General features: G+C 33.5%; 3 protein-coding genes across 3 annotated transcripts; 2 read left to right on the forward strand and 1 right to left on the reverse strand.

The window, feature by feature from the left end:
- Positions 1-482: 482 nt before the first annotated feature.
- On the forward strand, positions 483-8,395 carry TRIADDRAFT_63983 (uncharacterized protein; the record flags this gene model as incomplete). The annotated part of the gene is made up of 18 exons (XM_002113127.1): positions 483-1,069; positions 1,288-1,475; positions 1,963-2,048; positions 2,186-2,306; positions 2,499-2,653; positions 2,786-2,899; positions 3,157-3,279; positions 3,953-4,018; positions 4,160-4,225; positions 4,383-4,573; positions 4,726-4,808; positions 4,999-5,129; positions 6,231-6,304; positions 6,501-6,611; positions 6,771-6,938; positions 7,360-7,500; positions 7,663-7,732; positions 7,830-8,395. 18 exons carry the CDS (start codon positions 483-485, stop codon positions 7,977-7,979), a joined length of 2,625 nt encoding a protein of 874 aa, XP_002113163.1. The 3' UTR covers positions 7,980-8,395.
- A 2,270-nt stretch (positions 8,396-10,665) lies between these two features.
- On the forward strand, positions 10,666-16,657 carry TRIADDRAFT_63984 (uncharacterized protein; the record flags this gene model as incomplete). The annotated part of the gene is made up of 19 exons (XM_002113128.1): positions 10,666-10,742; positions 12,563-12,616; positions 13,116-13,161; positions 13,219-13,328; positions 13,461-13,519; positions 13,638-13,718; positions 14,059-14,146; positions 14,227-14,357; positions 14,512-14,562; positions 14,658-14,773; positions 14,838-14,925; positions 15,059-15,175; positions 15,267-15,449; positions 15,548-15,703; positions 15,809-15,905; positions 16,018-16,150; positions 16,227-16,275; positions 16,341-16,415; positions 16,545-16,657. 19 exons carry the CDS (start codon positions 10,666-10,668, stop codon positions 16,655-16,657), a joined length of 1,824 nt encoding a protein of 607 aa, XP_002113164.1.
- Positions 16,658-17,642: 985 nt separating this feature from the next.
- On the reverse strand, positions 17,643-21,454 carry TRIADDRAFT_27318 (uncharacterized protein; the record flags this gene model as incomplete). The annotated part of the gene is made up of 13 exons (XM_002113499.1): positions 17,643-17,780; positions 18,048-18,174; positions 18,261-18,344; positions 18,416-18,508; positions 18,598-18,724; positions 18,834-18,937; positions 19,023-19,110; positions 19,202-19,289; positions 19,368-19,489; positions 19,655-19,720; positions 19,831-19,898; positions 20,054-20,152; positions 21,291-21,454. The coding sequence occupies 13 exons, from the start codon at positions 21,452-21,454 to the stop codon at positions 17,643-17,645; spliced, it is 1,368 nt and encodes a 455-aa protein (XP_002113535.1).
- Positions 21,455-23,803: the final 2,349 nt, after the last annotated feature.

Here is a 23,803-nt window from a genome sequence, read left to right on the forward strand (position 1 = left end):
TCAGTTAACAGTATTTGGATTATTAGCTATTCTATTAATTTAAGGAAATTAGACTGTTATCATACAGGTGGTATTATTACTCCAGTGATTTCAGTCAATTATAGAATTTGATCTTAGTGATTAAATCACAATTATAATTTAAATAATGAACTGGCCAATCCCTAAAGGTGAAACCGCAATGGCTCATGCATAAGATAAATACTCGTATATGCAAAATAACGATAGGAAAACAAATTAATTTGCATTTTTCTTTGATGACGGTAATCGCGTGGTTCCACATGTGATTAGAACATACTACGTAGTTTAATGGTATGATTTGACCTCAATTATGTTATGCGCTTAACGAGCTCATTAGCATGATCTATTGTAGACAATATTAAAAATTCGATTAAACACTGCCAAAGTTCGCCGTGATAATCACTCTGGATTCTTTGTAGCACAGCGGCCATTTTACCATTTTTCTTAACTGATTTGAATCCATCATGGCTAGTAAGGACGGAAAAAGTGGGGTATTCTGCTCGAATACTAAATTAATAATAACAATTCTTCTTGTCATCGGTTTAATTGTCGCAGTAGGCTTAATTGCTGGTTTAACTTCTCGTTCTGGCTCAACTGGCAATCAACAAAGTACTACTATGACAGTGACGCAACCTGTATCAACTACAGCTCCTCCAAAATATCCGCAATTAAATAACAGACGGTTGCCTACTAATGTTAAACCCTTGAATTATACCTTCACTCTGGACATTGATATGACCAAATTAAGCTATAATGGAAACAATGTTATCCGATTCCAAGTTACTTCTCCTACAAATGTCATCATTGTTCACACTGATGGTATTACAGTAACATCAGCGCCAAAAGTAGCTAGTGATTCCACTTTTAGCAATACTTTCACTGTTTCGGACTATGGCGCTCATACCCAGAATAATTATTACTACGTCGGATTGCAAAATAATTTAGCCGCTGGTATCTACTATATCCAGTTTATCTATACCGCAAATTTGGCTTCCGATTTGAATGGATTATATAAGTACCAATATACCAGAGCTTCGGATAGAGCAGTAATGTACGACTTTTTATGTTATGATTTTATTTTGCACGATTTCCTCACTCTTAAATTCCAGCATGAAGATAAATACAAAAATATGCATGAGTACATCAGTAAAAATCCAATGATTACAACATTTCACGAGTTTAGGATAATTTTTAAAATTCTACTACTTTTAAGGGATACTTTATTTTTGGATCAAATTAATACTTAAACTGTATTTCTTTATACTGCAGTTGGGGTGTTGCTAGCCAATGTGAGGACTTTTATGCGCGAAGAATACTTCCTTGCTTTGATGAGCCAGCCATGAAAGCTACCTTTACTACAACAGTCGTCATCCCAAATAACTATACCACCCTTACTAACATGCCAGTAACATCTACAACCGCTGTTGCTGGCAATAAGATGAGCTACAAGTTTCAACGTAAGTTACTACTTCATATTCATTCCATATATACGCACACACGGCTTTATAATTTCTGGATGACAGTATTTTAATATATTATGTTGCTATTCCAAACATGTATCATATTTCAATATAGTATAGTATCATATAAGAGTAAGTTGCTTTCTCAATTTAAATTAATATTTACGCTTTTCGTAATGACATTAATGCTCTACTAATATATTAGTACAATTATTAGTAAATTACCTGAGTTTACAATTACTTACTGATTCAGCAAAATGTGCTGTAGATCTTGATCGTTCGAATACATTTTTTCAACTTATACATAATCAGTTTGCAATAGTATTATTAGTGACGATCTTAATTTTGTGTAGTATTTATATTTATTTATTTTGTAGTTCAACAATTATTTATATTTAAAAGATGATGCAGTTCAGTGCTATCGCGAAAATTAGTGTCACGTTAATGATCCTAAAAGGGTTTTCAATTTGTTTTTGAAATTTAGCAACGGTCGTGATGTCTTCGTACTTGTTAGCATTCACAGTTGACGACTTTGAGTCCGTTGAGGCTAGAACTGCAAGAAATACTCTCGTAAGTCGTTAAGAAAAAAATAGTGAATAACTGTAATTCCTATAAATAACAAATCGTATAGCAGGTTATTTGCAAATATAGAAACAGCAGTTTAAATATTAAAAATAATTCATCTTAACATTTATCTCCAATTATAGGTAAGAGTTTTTTCTCGTAAATCGATTAAGAATGATGGCATGTACGCTTTGGGTGCTGCAATCAACATTACAGAATTCTTTGAAAATCTCTTAGATGTACCATATCCATTACCTAAGCAAGGTATAGCTGAATCTAGATTGATATCAATGTAACAATTATTTACCATTTCTGCTTTAACAAAATTTTGTATATATACGTTCATATATACTATAACTTTATCTTTCAAAGAAATTGCTAGTGTACATATCCAACGTAAACTTACCGCTATTATAGCTAAATTTTATATCCACGGGATATATTCATTATCTGTAGACCACGTTGCAGTCCCTTCCTTCGATTCTGGTGCTATGGAAAACTGGGGATTAATTTTGTATCGCGAAGAACTTTTGACTTACAATAAATTTTTGTCCTCAACATCTACTAAAGAGAGTATTACTACTATAGTAGCTCACGAATTGGCTCATATGGTACGTTTATTTGTAATATAGGTAAAAAATGTACCGCACATGAACTGAGAATAATAAAGTAGTGAAATGTTTCCTGTATGCTGGTAATGATGAATTAAGTTTCAAATTTTAAATGCGTGATCTTTTCAACAGTGGTTTGGTAATTGGGTCACCATGGAATGGTGGAATCATTTGTGGCTTAATGAAGGATTTGCTACCTTCTTTGCAGCTTATTCCGCTTCGTTTTATGCACCTACTATGAATTTGGTAGATATAATTTAAATAATTATTGCAGCTATGATTACCGATCGATATTCATGTCGAAATAATGATTTCGATCTAATCATTTATAGACTTAAATTACTTTTCCATTTAAGATGTATTTTGTTAAATAGTAGTACTTTGTTATTCTATAACATGCCTCCCTGATTAGAAAGCCATACAGAGTTAAATCATAACGCTAATAACCGTATTGCGCCCTAGCGATGAAATATTGATCGATTTAATTTAATTTTTTCCTGTAGATGGCGCAATTTACCACTGATGATTTGCAAATTGGTCTAATTAGTGATGCTTCCGCATTGTCTCATCCTATTGTACCTCCAGCTCAGTATGGCCCATTCTTCGATCGTATAACATATCAAAAGGTATCTACCCGTGTCGATGGATACGCATATAGTGCTATCGTTAAAGTTAATGCATTTTGAAATTTAATAAAATTAGTATAACGTTGTCTTTATACCGTAGCCTAAAATTACTGTTTAAATAATACATTTTGAAATATTCTTTATATCTACTAAATACTTCTTGGTGCCTCACTGAAAATGATTACGTCCTTCTATGTATCTAAATTATCGCTTTTTGATATTACATATAAAGTATGTTACAATATTCTAGATTTCGATGTCGAATAGGGGATAAGTTTTTTAATCTACCTAGCTTATGGTTGTGTAGTTATACCAAATCTCTAAAATAGATATCTTAAACGATTCAATTGTACATACCGTAGCTTTGAAATATTGATACTGATTTAAATTGCAGTATATCATGATTATCTAAATTGACTGCGCAAAGTCTTGCACATTATCTAAGTATCGTATGAAAAGTTACGCATTTTGTGCACTGTAGTTACGGGTCAATTATGATTGGCAGGTTTTTGAGCTTATTTTAATTCAGTTTAATCTAATCTAAAATATGAATACAAAAGGAAGGTACCTCTAATTCAATCTTATACCATAGATGTAGATACTTGGCGTCAATTTCATTTATTGTAAATATTAAAGCATTTATGCAAGCGATGTTATTGCCATTTTTTGCTAGGGCGGCTCAATCCTTCGTATGTTACGTGATTATATGGGCCACGATGACTTTATTGCAGGCATTAAGGTTTCTACTGCTAGTAATTGAGCCTAAAAGTAGAAAAGAATTTTATTGTTTTAGTATTCTACAATAGAATATAATTGATATATATATATGTACATTTAAATTTATAATAATAACAATTAAGTCTTTCATATCACATTTTAGGCTTACTTGAAGAAATATAGTTATGGGAATGCCATTACTGATCAATTATTTTCAACTATGACATCGGTAGGCATTTATAACGTTTACGAATTTAGTTTATTAGATGACAATACATGGTCACTAGATTTTAGATAGATCGTTGATCAAAAAAATCTGTATTTATAGACAATAATAATTTCAAAATGTGAGCTAAGCAAGCTACTGAGGTATTTTTTTTCGGTAGACGATTAATAATAGGATTAATGTCACCGATTTCATTAGCTGTTGGATTTATCAAATGGGATATCCACTTATCACCGTTAAGCGCAGCTCATCCGCAAATTCCGGAGTATTTTCTCAAGCTCGCTACTTAAGTAATAAGAATCTTGATCCTAATGTGGATCCTCCGTCCAATCCATATAAAGCTACTTGCGGGTAAATAAAATAAAATTATCATATTGATTCGTCTCACTTTTGAAAATAAAAATCTTATGAAAACTTGTGGTTGACCATTGCGATTAGATTCTAAACCTTGCAAAAGCAACTTACTTAGCTGTTCATGTCTTGTTCTATTTGTGTACCCGTAGTTATAAATGGAATGTTCCGGTAACCTATTATACTGGCGATGCCCCATCTACGACTGTACGTAACCTCATGGCTAAAAGTGGTGGTATGTCATATATAACACTATCGACTGCTGTGACATTTATTACCGTAGATTATTTATAAAACTTGCTCTATAATTGGATGAAAAGCATTTCATTCAAAACTGACTGAAGAACGCTTTATAGGAGATTTTAAAAATCTATTTTATTATAATAAGAGCTAAATTTATTTATACCATAAAAATTTTTAATTAGCTGATTTGACCGTCAACTGGCCTGGAAATACATGGATTAAGGTCAATGCTGATCAAATGGGCTTTTTCAGAGTTAATTACGAAACCAGTAATTGGAATCAACTTGCTGCTGCTTTACAGGCTGATCATACGGTTAGTTCAGAAATGTTATTTATTAAATAATTTTATTGGGATAAACAAATAAATAAATAAATAAATAGATGAATCAAGAAATATAATTCTATGTTATCCTCTATTGCAATGTAATGTTTATTTATGAATCTTATGAGATTTTACTATACGAATACTCCTACTTTTTTATTGGAGAACATAACAGTTAAAAATTTAAGGTTTTCTAGTGTTTTATACTTTAGCGTATTCTATTGTCATAAAATAAGTTTGAGAGTTATAGTAAAGTCCAGATTTACCGCAGACTTTGCTGTGTATGTCTCATGTAAAATGTAGAAGTAGTAATTGAAAAGAAGGTATCTTGTTCAGTATAGAAATGATAAAGTGGTTTATATCTTGAGAATAAATAGTTGTAGATATTAAATAGAAGTCTAGATAATAAGTTAATAAAGCAAGTGGACGATTTTTGTACTGCAGAAATTTTCCAAAGCCGATATTGCAAGTTTACAAGACGATGCTTTCCCATATGCACAGTAAGTCAATATGAATGATCTTTAAAAGTATATTTCGAATAACTGGAAACGTTTTGGTTTGACACCGGTGTAACGAAAGCGATTAATGCTATTCATTGCTTTGATGTCATCTTATTCAAACTTGCATATGATTATACGGTGTAAAGTGCTACGAAAAAGTGAAAACGGTTTTATTCTACGAAATGCAAATTTTTAATTCGCTTCTATTTTAATTTTGAATAGAACTGATCGAATTAACTACTCTATTCCATTGAGCTTGACCAAATATATGACAAAAGAAACTTCCTATTTGCCGTGGTTCATCACTAATATTTACTTCAGAACTATGGGCCGTCGTCTTTCTGGCAGAAAATCATATCAAGACTATGCTGTAATTCTAAACGATTGATATTCTACTTCAGATAACTGATAGATGTTAAATTATTTTGATATTTCAGTTAAAAGTGTTCGTAACTATAGCATACGATATGATTTATCTGTAACATGTTACCTTTAAAAAATCTTTCGGTTTCTTTTTGATATTATGCTAGTTTAGTAATTTCATAAAGTAAAACTTATCATAATCAAAGTTTCACTTCGTTTGTATTGCTAGCAATACCACTTGAAAATTTTGTCACCTCCTGCAGATATTTTGGGAATGATGGATAGTGGGGATGATACAGAAAAGTAAGTTTGTACTGTCTAGATTACTTAAAATAAAATTTCATGTTGATTTAATACGGTAGATCAATCATACAATAGCACTTTTTAACTTACGGTTTTAATCTTACGTAAGTACGAGTATATCGACGAATGATATTTCCTAATTAAAATTGTTTTGGCTAATTAATATTTACTTACTTGTTTTATTATAAATTTATAGAGAAGCTCGTGTTTCTGTTTTGGACTATGCTTGTTTCTTGGGCTATAGTCCTTGCTTGAGGAATGCAAGTATGATGTTCCAAAAATTCATGCAAGACCCTGTCGCTAACAAGTAAGAATTGTTTAAATCATTTTGGATATCTGTGCGGTAGTAGAATAGTTTTAAAACGAAGTAAAATTATGTTATAGAATTTCTAATTAAAGCGATTATATAATTGTCTACAATGTAGATTTTTATTTTTTAATTAATTCTATATTTGGATTAATACAGTATACCAGGTGCTATTAGAGAAATCGTATTTAGATATGGTATTGCTAATGGAGGTGTTAAAGAATGGGACTTTCTTTACAACATGTATAAGAACTCATTGAGCATCGCCGATCGATCTAGAATGTTATTTGCTCTATCATATTCCCGCGATGATTGGATTTTGAAGAGGTGACTTTAGCATCTGATTATACTCGTATGCTCAATTTGGTTAATTCGAAGTCATGCATCGGTTAATTTTGAGATTGGCACCAACGGAAAATATCTAATAGCACAGTATACTAATAGAATTATTTTTTCGACGGTTTGCAACAAAATATAGATAAAACAGAGACAAATTCAATATATACAGTCTTCCATGTTAATTATTTAGTTTGATATCAGTCATATTTCTTGCCAAATATGTAATACCGGTAATAACTAGCAGATCATGAAGCTCATAGGTTTTAGATGATCTTTATGCAGTATCTGTCCACTGTTTGATGAACATGCTAGACAAAGAAATATTTTCGTTCGATATTGCAATGTTTTCCTTGGTGTAAATTTTAAAAGTTGCTCATTTTCTTGGTAAATTTCTACCATTGGTGATTAGGTTCTTGGATTACGCTATTGATCCGACCAAGATTAATCCATCATCGACCACAACGATATTTAGCTCTGTAAGTTTGAATCCTGTTGGTAAATACCTCGCCTGGGATTACGTTCGCCAGAATAAGAATTATTTCATACAAAGGTAAGGATATATTATAGGATTGGTTTTCATATTGCATTGATATAATTTACTTATTCGTATATTCAAGAGTATTGCTAGCCTGATGAAGAAGTTGTAGTTAATTAAAGCATGACCATTCTCTCAATCTTGACTTTTCTATGCATTTTGTAATTATCATCTTAGGTTCAGATCTACCAGACCGATTATTCGTACTGTTACTCGTTTCTTTAATAACATATTTAGGCGTAATCAGGTAAGTTTATAATTATAATAGTTGATAGAGTTATTAGTGTGTTATAATGATTACCATGTGCTGCCAGTACACTGATTTCATCACTAAATTATGTCAGGTACAACAATTCTTTGCTGAAAACCCAGAATCTGGTAGTACTGCTACTGCCTTTGAGAACGCAATAACCGGAACTATTAACTTCAATATCAATTATCTACAAAAGTACGAAAAGACACTTTCCACCTGGTTTAAGGCGAATATGGCCTAAATTGTAGTGCATATTTGTTAGTGTAGAGATTTTGTTATTTAGGCTACAACTAAAAGTGGTAATTTCGCATTCTTTAAGCGAATAAAGAATAGTCTCGTATGCCCTTACTCTGTTGCTTGATAGGTAAAATAAGTAGTCGTCGTTTTGTATAGCTGCTAACTATTTCATTAGTATTTGGAGAATGTAGCCAATGGGTTTGTGTACAGGTTACGCAGCTCTAACCCTAACCATCGTATTACTGCAAGAGAGAACATTTCATCTATTTTTGTTACTGATTTAGTTTATTATTAATATGAATGCGATGTGATACAATTATTATACTAATATACTCGTACGTTAGTGTGCGTTCAATCTCACTGTCTTCCATTCGAGTTTACTAGGTAGATAAATAGAATAAAGCTTTTAATTAAATCGGTACTATTTATAGGTATTGAGAAGACAGAGTTAATAACAAGGGTATAAATTAATCACCTTGTGGGATTATAGTGTCCTATTTTGGTAAGGGTATAGTCTACAGTAATTATCGTTTCATAACCTTAATTCATAGTCTACGAGATACGAGAATTTATAGCAGTTTGATTGGAGCCGGGCATAGTACGAATTATCATGTTCCTAATCTAAACTAAAACGATAGTACAATATACACTATCTGAGATGTATAACCATCGTTAAGCTACAATCGACCTAGTGAATCACTTACTAGTCACTAGTGATGGCAGTCCATGCACTAGTGCAGTCGATTCGTACAGCCGGATTCCCTGCCTAGGTAGTTTTATTTGAAAGTGCTGGAAGTTCCAGCCTTTCACCGAGCAGAGGATTTTACTCACAGTCATGAGCTCAAGTGGTAGAGATAGCCGTAAAGAAATTACCAATCATCTTTCCACTTTAATTTAATCTGAAATTACTTTCGTATTCACTGTGCAGTAGTTCAGAAGACTGCATTTTGTTAATCCACTCTACTACAATCTAGGAGTGAGCAATCTGCCTGGCCATGTCAAGTTCGAGATAGTTGATTTTATTGGTAGTTGTACAACAGGATTAACTTCGATGGCAAGATAGCGTCGAAAATTTAAAGTGGCAATTTGTTAACACTCTTGTTCAAAATCTATATGTACAGGCTGAGTTATTGGGCTACATCTACATATAAGATGTAGCCTACTTTGGGCTTGATTTAGCTTACACAGTTTATTTTCCCTAGTGCCACCTAAGCTAATCGCGCTGTACTCATGATATTAAGCGCGTGATCTGGCCATCAGTAGCAAGGTGATAATTCAGTCGCTTTCTCCCGACATCGATGAAATCGTGCACTTTCTCTATTGCATTTCTATCCATGAAGAAGTAACTTGGGTTATTTTATAGCCGAATTCTTCTTTACCGTTTAATCGTGCACTTTCTATTTATGAAGAAGTAACTTGGTTATTTTACAGCCAAATTCTTCTTTACCGTTTAATCGTGCACTTTCTCTATAGCATTTCTATCCATGAAGAAGTAACTTGATTATTTAACAGCCAAATTCTTCTATACCGTTTAATCTTGCTCTTTCTCTATAGTATTTCTATCCATGAAGAAGTAACTTGGAGATTTTACAGCCAAGTTCTTCTTTACCGTTTAATCGTGTACTTTCTATTTATGAAGAAGTAACTTGGTGGTTATACAGTTTAATCGTGTACTTTCTATTTATGAAGAAGTAACTTGGTGATTTTACAGCCAAGTTCTTCTTTACCGTTTAATCGTGTACTTTCTATTTATGAAGAAGTAACTTGGTGGTTATACAGTTTAATCGTGTACTTTCTATTTATGAAGAAGTAACTTGGTGATTTTACAGCCAAATTCTTGTTTACTACCGTTTCATGTTTTGATCGACCTAAACTTGATGATGTTCTTACAAGATGACGTCATCCGATGGAAATATGCAATTCTGCACGGCTGCTAGAATGAGTCATCATGCAAGCTCCATGCGCCAAGCCTGTAGTAATACGACGGAAACATCCTGTAGTGAAGTAGAGTATAGTATAAAAGCGAAGAATGGAATTTTTGGGTACTGCAAATCACCAGAAGTGAAGATTTGGTGTAGGAGTGATGTGACTAGTGCCATACGGTACGCAAACTCAGTCATGCACAGTACATTGTACAGTAGTATACAGTGTACACCCACTAGTAACCGGCATTGGAGTACTGTAGAGTACTGTACAGTGTACACTGTATAGTACTGTATAGAATTACAGTATTTTACTGAGAGAGAGTGTCCTGTAAGGTAGGTGCAACGCCCAGTTTAAAGTGTACAGTACTAGTAATCTCAATGGGTCCGTACCGGATCACTACTAGCAATCTCAACAATGGGTCCGTACCGGATCACCAAGTTGATGTCAAGCGCTCAACTGTACGTACCCCACAGGATGATGAGTGTACTGTATATTGGCGTCATTCATCACCGTCTGACCTAGTGCAAAACAACAAAACAACGGCTCACTCTCTTGGAGAGTGAAACTAGGGACATTTCATGCTCTGACATCAGCAATTCACAGAGTCGTTTCACAAGATGGCGAAAAGTATCTAAGAAAGGAAGCAAGACGTTGCCACCAACTGCTGTTCGAAAATAGGAGAAGCTTGGTAAAAGCCAACTGCTAACACGATAGAAATCGACTGAGCCAGGGAAATCCATTCAGGATCAATCTATTTTGCGCAAATGGAATCGGTTAGCTTTTCGCCTTATTCACTGTCAGTTGGAGATACCATTATCAAGCTCAACGTTGGTGGTAAAAGGTGATGTAGGATATTGTAGGCATGAATATAGAAACTGCATGGGGTAGCTATCGATTGCCAGAAAGCGAGCTATTACCTTGGTTAACCTTGATCAGCAGTAACGGTGATCAAAACTGTTTAATCCATATAGTAGTTCGCGTGTGATGACATGCAGAGCTAGCTTGAGGACAATCCTAGACGCGTACTGGTAATTGACGAGTAGAATAGTGGAAGCATAATTTATCCCTTTACCAGTCAACAAGATCGCCTACAATCATCATCAAAATTTTACTGTACATCGTTACCATTACTATTTCCAGTTAATCTTATTGGTAACATGATATTATAATGTCTATGTAATACAGCAGTATCTGTCAAGATAAACTTCATGCCATTGGTACTGTCGTTCTGCTTGGGTCAGACATTACAACTTGATCACTTGACTTGAAAACAAAACATTTTCCATGATACATTTAACGATCTTGATGATATGATGGTATTATAGCTCAATACCCATTTCTCAAGGATGATGTAATAACACTAGAGGAGAAAGTTCTTTACAACCACCAAAAGACTCTTCTTACACGTAGTTTGATTTCAACATCGGCAATGTCATTATCATTCAATCCCTATACCTTTTCTCAATGTCAGTATTCTCTTTCTCTTATTTTATCCACAAGTCGCTGGTATACTGTACTAGAATAGAGTCAGTTCGCTGACTCGATCAAAAAGGTTATTGTTGCACACAGCTTCATGGAATATCCGTTTTCAATATCACTCATTGATAAAGCCTATACATCATCCCATGATTACGTCTATTTATAGTCCAGTCCTGGATTGACTAGATCAAATGGTTGTTATTGCATGTAGTTTTACCGATATACGCCTTGCAGTACCTATTTTTCACTGATAATTCTGGTATTCTCGTACATAAAGCAATAGGTACTTTACACTACGATTTGATTCACTAGATCAAAATTCTGTTATTACACCTGGTTTAACTTCTACTGAATATGGGAAATATTAGATGATCGCCACAATGTCCGTCATGCTTACTAATTTATGACTAAACTGCCTTCTTTAAACTTGTACAATAATCACGTACATCAGTTAGCTAATGATACCCTACTAAAATAAGAGCATGATAGACGGGTATGAATTCATTTTTCGAATGATATTGCCGAGCATACTCGTATTTCTCCTTCGTAAAACAGCTCGTCACATTAACCTGCAGCTTAAAAGTAGTTCTTGTTTACTCATGTTTTGACTTGCATATTGTTACTCAATCATTTCATTATCTAAGATTTAGTGATTGCCTAGTAGCACAATTTGTAGTAAAAAAATGTTACATTCAACAAGAAACTAATCTACCTACTTCTTTGGTTCGTGTAGACTCATAGGTTAGGTAGTCCGTGATTAACCCTACCTACGTATGATGTCATGATTCGAGTAAATGGATTTACATATCAAAGCTATACGAAAGTACAATATGGTAGTTTCATGGTCTTCTTTATCCTATTATATTTCGTTGCTAGATAATCTTCACATCCAAATACTGTTCGTATACTGTAGTTACTCGATAGTGATTTTGTACGAGTATCACTACATGATACCAGTACAAATAAAGAAAGGATTATGGCTATCGAAAGCATTTGTCATAAAGTTCAATAACAATCTGATTGTTTAACGTGATCTTTTTATAATGTTGTGAATATTCTGTATTCATAAAAATCATCAGTGGATTGAAAAATTACGTAATTGAATTTAAGAATTATGACTCTACGTCCTATAGTGCTGAACATTAGCAATTAATCACTGCTATTATATCATTGATTGTATAGATTTCAGACCTCCAAGCAAACTCTAACGTGGATTCCGAATACTTTCTTTACATGGTTAGCAGGCTATGTAATTATGTACTCGTCTATATTAAATTAAGGATTCTTTCTATATACATTTATAATTATGATTGGATTTGGTTATGGCAATGATATAGATGAGCATAGTAATAGCCAGTATAGATAGCATTATTACAAATTATGATTTGGCTAACGTCATATCTTACTGTTCGATGGACTTTATTTCATGTAGTATACCAGCTACAGAATTGTTATTATAATTGTAACACAATCCGTTATGGCAAAATGCTTCTTTTGGAAGTAATATTGAGTTTTGGCTATGATTGAAATTGCAATTTCTCAGTAGTTTCTTGAATAAATTTTACGTACATCATAGCCTTCGGAAAGATGATATTCATTTTATGACGTTACTATCAATATCGGCTGGTATCTTAATATTTCCAGCAAAGTCGTTCTGTAAGATACAGTTACAATCACTTTCCAAGAGTGTAATAACCACCTAATCCTAAATGTTGTCTTTACATAATAAAAAAAGTTTGCTGGATGGTAGAATACCAACGCTGAAAGATGAAAATGGCGACGTAAGTTTAGTACTATAAATCTATCTAAGTAAATACATATGCCTATGCTATTTTGAGATCCAATGCAACATTGATCGCGCTATTTATGATCAGATATTTATCGACCGTGATCCCGATGCATTTATACCAATATTAAATTATTTGAGGACGAAGGAAATTGATTTACGGTAAGGTATAAGAAAACCAGTAAAAGGAAATACTTATTTTTTAAAGCACTGAGTGTGTAATATACACGAATATGTAAAACTTATTATGGATATCTTGGAAGACTTTCTAATATCCCCATTTATGTTTGATAGTAATATTGGTCTATCAACGGTAAAACATGAGGCGGAATTTTACGGCATCACGCCTTTAGGTAAGCCACATAACTGCTCTAATGATCTCATTCTAATGACAACAGATGAATATGACTGCCACGCATAATAGCAATGAATTTTACAGTATTTTCAATTTTATTCATGATATTTTCATAGTGAGACAATTAACCTTGTGCGAAAACAAGTCCGACTCCGGTTGTGGAAGTTTGCATTTCAGCGCCTACTTGTCTTCACCAAGTAAAGCTTTTCCTTTGTAGCTAAAATAGATTGCATTGATTGATATTAAAAATAGTTGTCGTTCTCTGATAATTATTATTCTATTTTTGGCTGTTCACGATGTTTAATGGCTGTTTTTGTTATAATATATCTTTTAACATTTATAGCGCTCCCTATACCCAAATCTCATAAATTTAGTAAGCAACGTTAAAAATTTTAATTTTGATGATAAGATTACATATATGTTATTAGCCCGAGTTACTTACATACTGTCGTCCATTTCATATGTAGTTGAAAGTTAATGATATTTACTAATCGAAAATACTGTCTATTGTGAATTGCGCACACGTTATTAATATAGATGATGCAAGTATGAAGCGTGTTTTATCAGTTACTGGACATTACAACTGGATTGCAGTTTCATTTGCTCACTGTATTTGCTGTTATAAGTAAGTATTTATTCGGGCGGTACTTAAGTGAATGCTATAATTCTATAAATTGAGATCTTGTCGAAAACGATATTTATTAGATTGACAGAAACATCAGGCTGGCAGCTAGGTTTTACTAGTCCTTATCTAGCAAATTTTGCTGAGAAAATGGCATTAAACGTTCGAGTCATTGGTGGATCCCTCGGAGATAAGATGATTGCGGTGGCTTCAGGTTAGATGATGTGCATAGATATTTTTTATATACTGGTTATTGCGTATTATGATGGTATTACATTATCACTTTAAGCAATTTTATAATACTAGTAATATGCAGCATAATGAAATTAAAACTCTGATACGTACGGTATTATTTCATGTCCGTATAGGAAGCCAAATTCGTTTATGGAGCTTTGGTTCTATTCCTGTAACTCAAATAGGTATGGTGCATATTACCCCTTCGCATGAGTACTGCTGTCTGTTGTATGCTATGCCAAAGCTCCTGATTCATTAGTTATTATTCATTTATAATTAGGAACTTTTGAGCTATATGTTAGCGTGGATGCATTGTTTTTCGTTGGTAGCCATCTTGTTGCAATAAGTCATACAGGGAAGATTGGTGTTTGGCATTCTACAAATCAACACTGGCAGGTATCATCTTGAGCTACTAACAACTCCAGTAGTTATTTTAGTAACGAAAGGTTGTTCATTTCAGAAACAAGATCTAATGCCTATAACTAGTTGGGATGCTGCAGCTGAATTTCTTTTGCTGGGTTGCAGAAACGGTTGTATTTATTATATAGGTATGATAATCCTACTTACAGCATTTCTAAGAATATCTTAATTCCTTAGTTGTAAATATATTTTAATGGGTATGTAATATTTAAATATACTTAATATTTACTTTTAAATACTTTGTGTATGACACTTCCGTAGATACTCAAAAATTTCCATTAAGAATGAAAGACAACGATCTTCTCGTTACCCAATTATATAAGGATCCTGAGAACCATGCGGTCACATCTTTAAGTGTTTACTTGACACCTAAAGGCAGTATGTTACATTAATGATATTTATGACAGTATGAAGTCATTGGCGTTGATTTATTCTTAGACATCTTTATAACTTATATCATTAATTATAGATTTTGGAGGTGGTGGTAGCGGTAACTGGATTGAAATTGCTTACGGTACGAGTTCCGGAATTGTTCGAGTTATTGTACAGCATCCTGAAACTGTTGGGCAAGGACCACAACTGTTGCAGACATTTACTGTTCATCGGAATGCTATTACTAATGTTATGTTAAGTGAAAAAAATTTAATATCCGGTAAACGATCAATACATTAGTAACAATCATCCTTTGCTACTAATCTTCTAGTAATGCTATGTAATATAACCTTGACTGATTACTTTCATTTATTGTAGTATGCACCGAGAAACATGTTCGCACATGGACTGTAACTCGATTTCGTGGAATGATTTCTACTCAACCCGGATCAGTGCCGTTAGCGTCATACCGTGTCCTAACTTTATCGAATGTTCAAGAACCATTCTATGGTTTGGAGGCAGGAAATCAAATTGGTAAAGAAATTAATATGATATAATAGGATTTGCAATGGTGAAATATTTACTGTCTGTAGTGGACTAATATTCTTCTTAGTAATACTATTAAAATTAATATCAAAGGTCCATATGGTCATCGTGACGGCGAGCAAATCTTTATTCAAAAAGTTATACCGGAAATAAATTATCTTTACGTTCGATTGGCTTCTACAGGGAAAAGGTAAAGTTAATAATAATCGTACAGATTTAACTTCGATAACAATGTGAATTGTTCTGTATCCTAGAATTCTTGTTGCATTGAGAGTTAAAAATATTTGTATTGTTAAAAATAGGGTTTGTAAAATACGCTCCGTAGATGGTTCAAATATCACATGCCACAGTGTACATGAATGCGAGGGAGTTGGTAGACTGAGTTCAAGGCTTCGAAAGTTCTTTTTTACTGGCCATGAAAATGGAAGTATTCAGGTTATTCTCACCAATGTTGCAAGTAGTTTTAAGCTAAATTACAGTATTTCTTGACTCTATAATCAACTCTTAATAGGTTTGGGATTTATCGACTGCACTTGATGATGCACAAAAGTTCTCTGAAAGTAAGCTTTTGAAGATTCTTGTCAAAATTATTTATGCATATCACTTAACGTATTTCTTTATTTAGCAAACGAAGCATCTGGTGATGGTGGTCCAAGTGAAAGTGAGTTACAAAAAATCTTGGAACAGTGCGATCTTGCAAGTCAGTCAGCACAATCAACTCCTATTTATGGTTCACTTGTCAGTCTCACAAATATCGCCTCTTCACCTGTACCTCGTCGGCTCAATTATAACCGTACTATATCTACAAGTCGTATTTCATTGACAACAGGTGATGCTAGAAGCAGTTGGCATCGTGTTCCTGACAACAACAAAAGACATGAACCTGTAGAGAATGAGGAGATTAGAGTTGGCTCTCCTAAAGCAGTAATTTCTGATTGTTGATATGGATTCAATAATAAATGACCTTAAAGTTTTATATATCTATATTCATTTATAGTATGTTTTTTTGTTGTTTTAGTATGTTTATCTCGTGTTTCGATATCGTATCTTAATGGTTAGAGAGTTTTGTAGTACAGTAATTTTTGTGTGTATTCGCAAAATTTAATTCGGTATTGGTATTACTGAGTTCTATCGCCTGTAAATCTTTGTCGCGATCAATCAACTCAGGATACGATATTAACGTGCCATTGTAAAGTACCGTTTTACAGAATCATAAATAACCATTTTATAAATGCTGTTGATCGATTGATTTGGACTATATGTTAGTAATGACTAACACTACTGCTAAATTATTTTGATGAAATCAATAATGCTAAATTATGATATATCATATTGATTACTTTAGGTTGTACGAATTAACTATTAAAGTGTTACTTAACTAATCTTAAAATTTGATATCAAATTCAAAACAGACATGCTCATTAAGTAATTATAAACATGCATATATATATATGAATATTGTCCACATATAGTTACACCTGCAAACCCGATTTTTAAGTTTAGTAAGATTTATAATAATTTTTATCTCAAGCATAAAATGGTCTAAAATAACTATATTGTCAAACCTGCTAATAATATAATTCATATTACTAATAGATTATTTACAAAGTTTCATTGCGCTTAAAATTTCTATCGAATGATTCTTTTGTAACATAAATTGAAATAACTTTTTCCGGCATTTTTATGGTCGCTTTGGCTAAAATTTGTGATAACATCACAATAATGCTATCGGTCGTAAATGTTCGTATATCACGACAGATGAAGCTAAATAAAATACGCATCTATGTGAAACTGTTTTGCAACAATCTTACCGTTGTATGGTACTGTAATTTGTATGTCGTTATATATACACCCATTTCATTTGAAAGCGTACGTAATAATGTGTAAAAACAGTATTGTGACTGGATAGTGGTTTTATCATTTCCAATTATGATTCCTTCAATTGCCATATTTGCTTTTCATTATCGTCTTCGCAGGGATCAGCGACAATTTCTCCGCTTGACGAGATGGTTAAGCATCGTTGTATAAAGTTGTTTCTAATCTTATCTTTTGTCATGTCCCATGCCTATAATACCGTAGATAAGTAATCAATGTTAACATATATTAAACATGGTCCATGGTATAATGAAAACTAATATTATACCATGAGCTTTGCGTCCCCTTCACAAGGCATTAATGTTACAGGAATATGCTGGCCTTTGGTGTCACTCAAATATAAGCAAAGGTCCCTTTGTCTAATTTGCTTGAGATCGAGGCTATATATCCATTCCTAAGTGTCAGTAAAGATAATTAGTCTACGGTAATAAGGACTCAAAATTACTTCAGTTACTACCTGATTTCCGCCGCCGCCATGGCAAGGGAAAGTTGAAACTCTATCGCCCGGCTTACCACCAATAGAGTCGAGGCATTTGCCCCCTTGGCGCAATTCGCCAAATTTATCATTTACGCCTTCAGGAACACTATTACATATTTATCAGTACTTTAATGACATGAAATATTTAAGAGTAAGAGTGTACATTAATATACACATGCTCCAGATTCTTACTTCAGTTCTGGGTAGACATTGCGCATATACCATTTAAATGATCTACACTTCAATTTCTCTCTTAATTTCAGGCGATCGCTAATACTAGTGTAGTAAAAATTATTAAAAAATTGTAAGAGTAAAATTTTTGCAGTCGGATAGTTATTTCCGCATACTCTCCATAAGGAACGCCCCTGGCTCCAGGTTCTCTTTTGTAATAAAATTTTGCATATCCATCCATCCATGCTTCCGCTGCTCTTCTGGTATTCCTGAGAACGGAATACGTAATATTACGATTGAATCAGTATACTACTATACTTGCTTGCTATCACATGCAAGCAATCATTTATGTATTTACTTTGCAAATACGAAGCCACCACCCCCAGGGAAGGTATACGGATGCCGTTTGCGAAATACATGACCAACTCGGGAACATGGGACAATCTCAAGGCTTCCCCCACACATCCAAATACGTAAAGATATTTCTTTATTTGCGATCACCATGATATTGTCGTCAAGATTTATTTTGTGTAAAAGAATGGAACAAATAAGAACTCTTTTGCTACATCTTGTTATTGATACTGATAGTCTTACCAAGATTTTCTCCTCCCCAAACGTCCATTCCCATATCATACTTTCCACTTTTTATGAACCAATTCTTACTGATAGAAAAGAGGCCTCCTGCAATCATTGGTGTTCTAAGTGTAATCATATAGTGGTTAGTGATTGCATACGCGTATAGCAATGATCTTGCATTATTCTTAGTAGCGCTAATATCTTTACTTTATAGGTCGTGTCGGGTGAGCGGCCCGCTGTGATTGCTCTTCAGATGTCATGCTGTCCCACTTAAAATTAAGATTCCATCCAAATCCTAGCATTTCCGAAACACAGCCAATTAATGATATTATTAGAAATCATCAGAGTTAATACATCATTTCATATAATACGAACAATCTTTTTACCTCCTTTTAAATCTGCGGAGCTACCTATGTAATTAAACGTATCCATGTGGATAACATCGATTATAGGGCTAACAACTATAGTTTCATTCTGTAAATGTAATACCGATGATAAATTTAGCGTGTTTATTACGAAGTAGGCGAAAATATCGTTTTATTTATATCGAACCTGTGCAACTCGACTTAATAGAGGTTCCAACCAACGTTCATTTACTTCGCAGTGGCTGTCTAAAAATGTTAACACATCGCCTTTTGCTAGATCAGCACCTCTCACCCTAGATCGAATTAACCCTGTAGAAATATGAATTCTTGAGTTTGTGCGTAAGGTATATTTTCGAATACAATTTCTATCGCAATAATTGCAGCAAAGACAATAGGAGAAGAAATTATCGCTCCGTGCAAGTTGGAAGCTAGTCTATCGTAATGATATCATAATTATTCCTTTATTGCACTAACCTTCTCGTTTATTATTTCGCAAAGTCTTCACTTTCGGTAAGATTTTTAAGAGCCTGCCATCGTTTGCTAGATAATATTTATTTCAGTACTTTTGTTATAAAAATTTACTATTGTGCAATAAACCATCACCATTGTTAGCATAGAGATTTTATATATGCAATAGTTTGTGAGCGTACCATTGTCACTAAAGTCGTCGACAAGAATAATTTCTTTTAATAGCTCGGATGGACTACGGTTTAGAACACTATCACCAAAGATGAATGGATATCGTATTAATAAAAACTCAATTAATCTTAGAATCAATATAAAGCATATCTCCTATAATAACGGTCAATTGAACAAAATTTGTCGGCCCCAAGTAATGTTATTTTAAGGCAGTACTTCGATTACACTACATACCTGCGAATTGTTCTAAGTAAAGCGGATCGAGCTTCATTATGAAATGTAATGATAACAGAGGTTGTGGGCAACTTGTGCTTGTATTCTAATGATCTGCAGCTGTTAAATTAATTATAAAGAAAGTATAATTACGTTATCAGCGCAAACATCGTAATTTTAATCTCTTTTAGTCACTGCTATCCTGTTCAGTAAAATTAACATAGATTGACAGTTTCCGTTTGATAAAGAAAATTAATTAAAAAAATAAGCACATGTCCTATGGAGAATAATACTTTAGAGATTTAAAAGAAAAATCCTTGAACGGCAAGAATATCAACAATAAATATCGTTGCTTCGTGATTAAACTTTGGTTGTTAATTAATAGTCGACAAACACTCAAGTGTTTCGTATACGATTGTATGATTCCTCCTTGTCTTATTGCAGTACTTGGGAGTAGAACAAGTAGACCGTACAGTGACAGTTGAAGGAATAGTTTAACCTCTAAAACTTGCAATTTTTTAATTCGGTACTGCTAGCGACAACTCTCATTTCAAGCTTAATTTTATCGTAGTAACTGGAAACTTCTCTCACACCTGTACTTGACGAACTTTCAGCATATTCATTATTATTTGAATACTAACACTTGTGAGTACTGATATTGAGATTGCCTAAATCAAGCTCGTTTAGGGGCTTCGGCTAATGACAAAATCACAAGATACCAGAAATAAAAAGGATGGAAATTAAAAACAAAAGTTCATAAAAGAATTTGAATAGAAAAGGGACGATTTTCCCATACAATCAATTAGTGCTTTCCCATATCTTTTATATTATCACCCAAGTAGATCCGTATCCTGTATCATTAGCCAGTAATTCAATAGCTTTTGCATCTAAATATATTCACTAACTACACTAGTCCACTAACAAAAATATTCGAGATATTACGTAAGACAATCATTACAATTATTAGACATTAAGCATTGTCTTTATCATATGCGATATCTGATGATTCAATCGCGTCCGATATACAAAAATGCGTTCAACTATGAATAAACGTAAGAACGATTTAAATATAATATAATTTAAATATAATTCATTGCCTATTATCATTTCAAATTAGCTGTTAGCACTAGCGTTAATTTGGCAAAAATATTTTCTCTCACATTTCGACTACTGTAGAATGAAAATGTTGCTCTATTGCTTTCAAGTTAATTTTGTAATTGTATGGATGAATTCAAATTATAACGAAATTGAGTAGTACCTATAATCACGCGTGTCCGGTACACCTCGATCAGTAGGCAATTTATCGCATTCCGCTTGATTGAAAGCATTCCGAATATAAGCATCTTCGCCTTGTTTTAAAGCAGTTGCACCAATGTAAGCTTTTTCGTCAAAATTGGGATTCCAACGGATGTTATCTTGCATCTCCTGTTCGGATTGAGGCTCCAGTAATTTAACTTCATGGTCACCTTCATCATTTGACAAGTCTATAACTTGCTGAGCATGCTGTTCAATCTTTTCCCTTACCTTTCTATCATGAGGATCTTTATCATCCTGCTGTATCTTTCTGTCCTTATTTGATCTAGCATCGTTAGCTGTTTTTGACTAGTATCAAAAAGAGATATTAGATAACTTTACTATTTTATCGATAAAAAATCTAAAATCTAAGAGATGCATTGTTACATAGAATAACCAATAATTTATACTGCAATTAAAGAACTAGGAAATGAAGAACCAGCTAAAACAGACTCAAACTTGATAGGTCTAATGAATTTATTTGCAATGTAATTTACTGGTGTGATAATGGTATCTAAATGAAATAACGAATAATTAAAGAATGGATATTTTAAGTACTGCAATTAAAGCTGATTCGTTTCTGAAAGGCCCATTGAAATTATTGGGAACGTAAAGTAGTTTACCATTTATTTCTATCCTTTGTGTAGTTCAATGAAGAAATAATCAGTCATATTCGAGTTTGAGTAGACGTATGATTCAAGGAAAAAAATAACCCAGTCAATCACTACAATATTGATCATCACTTTTACTACATCACTATTTATGTATTGTACGCTCGTATAGCACGATTTATTCTATAACTGCTTGAATCGGATAAATTATCCATTTCTCTTGCAATACTTTTATACAGCTCTATATGAAAATTATTTCATTATAAGCCCTCTTATGTGAAGGATAATGACGATGATATGAAGTAACTGCTATAGCCTGTTAGATACTACAGTATTGTATATTGTTATGGCACTGTCTGAAGATTTTTATTCGTAATTTTTTTTGAACAGCTTCAAAGTATCTTAATAATTTTAACTTTATGAGTTCTCCGATGCAATCTTCTTGTATCGAAGTCATTGGATATTAGAAAACTATTACTGCAAGGATTTACTATATCAACGTAAGGCGAGAAGAAATCAGTCATTTCCAATATCCAAAATATAGACAATAAACGGGCAATCTTGATACATATACATATAATAATACTTATGCATTTTCTACCTCGTCCGAACGTGATAGGTCACGAGTATAGATAAATACCAAGGTAAGCCAGATAAAAGTAAATATGATCAAAAAACTTATTCGTTTCCACCTCATTTTCTTTTCATCTACATAAAAGTCAAGCAGCGGAGAAAAATATACAAATAGAAAAAATTGATAATATCATGTTTTACTTATTGGATGTTTCTCAATTTACAATAGTGAGTAGTTCATTAATTAAAATAGTCATTGATACTGGATGTTCTAGACTAGTCATTGCGTTCAAAATGCAGCCTATGCGTACGTCTATTAAGTGATGGAATGGCGTGAATCATTGATCCATTCAATTAAATTAATCGTGCAGAATACTAAAGAATAGATGGTAGTCCTTGTCTATTAATTATTCTCCAAGCATTTGTAAATGCGTTATTAGTAATGGTAACAGCACGGTTGAATAGAATGATTATGTTGATTCACTTTAGCATCTAATTGACATCCTTCGTTCACTACCGTAGATTGAGTTTTACGAACGGTAGCGCGATATGACGATGATTATGATTTGCATACTGGTTCTGTAATGTTGTGTAATATTTGCAAGATTACAAAATCAATAAACTAGCCATGCAACGAAACTAGTAATGTGGTCATTTTATTGAATATGGCAAGGATTAAATGGTACTGTACTTTTATTGAGGATTGATTCTGTGTATCTAAGTTACCAAAATGGAGATCGTGGTCCAATGGATGATGATAACAATCTACGAGCATGCAGCTACAATATCTTACCATGCGATTAAACGATCCAAAATGCAAATACAGTAGAGCCAATAGAGCTGTTTGGTTGAGGGTAAGGATGTTGAATGGAAGAATTGATTTCACTGTCAAGGCGAAGACGAAATGAATACAATTCTACAGAATAATGGTAGCTGAGTAAGCAGACAGCTGGACACCACCACAGGCGCAAATCTGTAAGCTGCAACGATAATGGGGCTTTCCACTTGACACGTACAGTAGGTCAATCTGCGGTACATCAAGATACAATACTGTACTGTATAGGATTGCAAGTTCAGCGATGTGTCTATCAATCAATGTACTGTATTCTGTACCTTGTACAGCGTGACGTCGAGATCGTCATTAATGGATTGATGAATTGATTATTCGTTTAATTTGATCTCTAAAAATACCAAGAGATTTATACAGTAGTCACTTTGTTAGTGGAGAAGATGAGGACAGAACTGCAGCCGCCGGTGTCTGTCTGTCAGTGTCCGACAGTGTCAGTACTGCATT

The sequence above is a fragment of the Trichoplax adhaerens genome, genomic scaffold (assembly GCF_000150275.1).
Source record: "Trichoplax adhaerens TRIADscaffold_6 genomic scaffold, whole genome shotgun sequence".
NCBI lineage: Eukaryota > Metazoa > Placozoa > Uniplacotomia > Trichoplacea > Trichoplacidae > Trichoplax > Trichoplax adhaerens.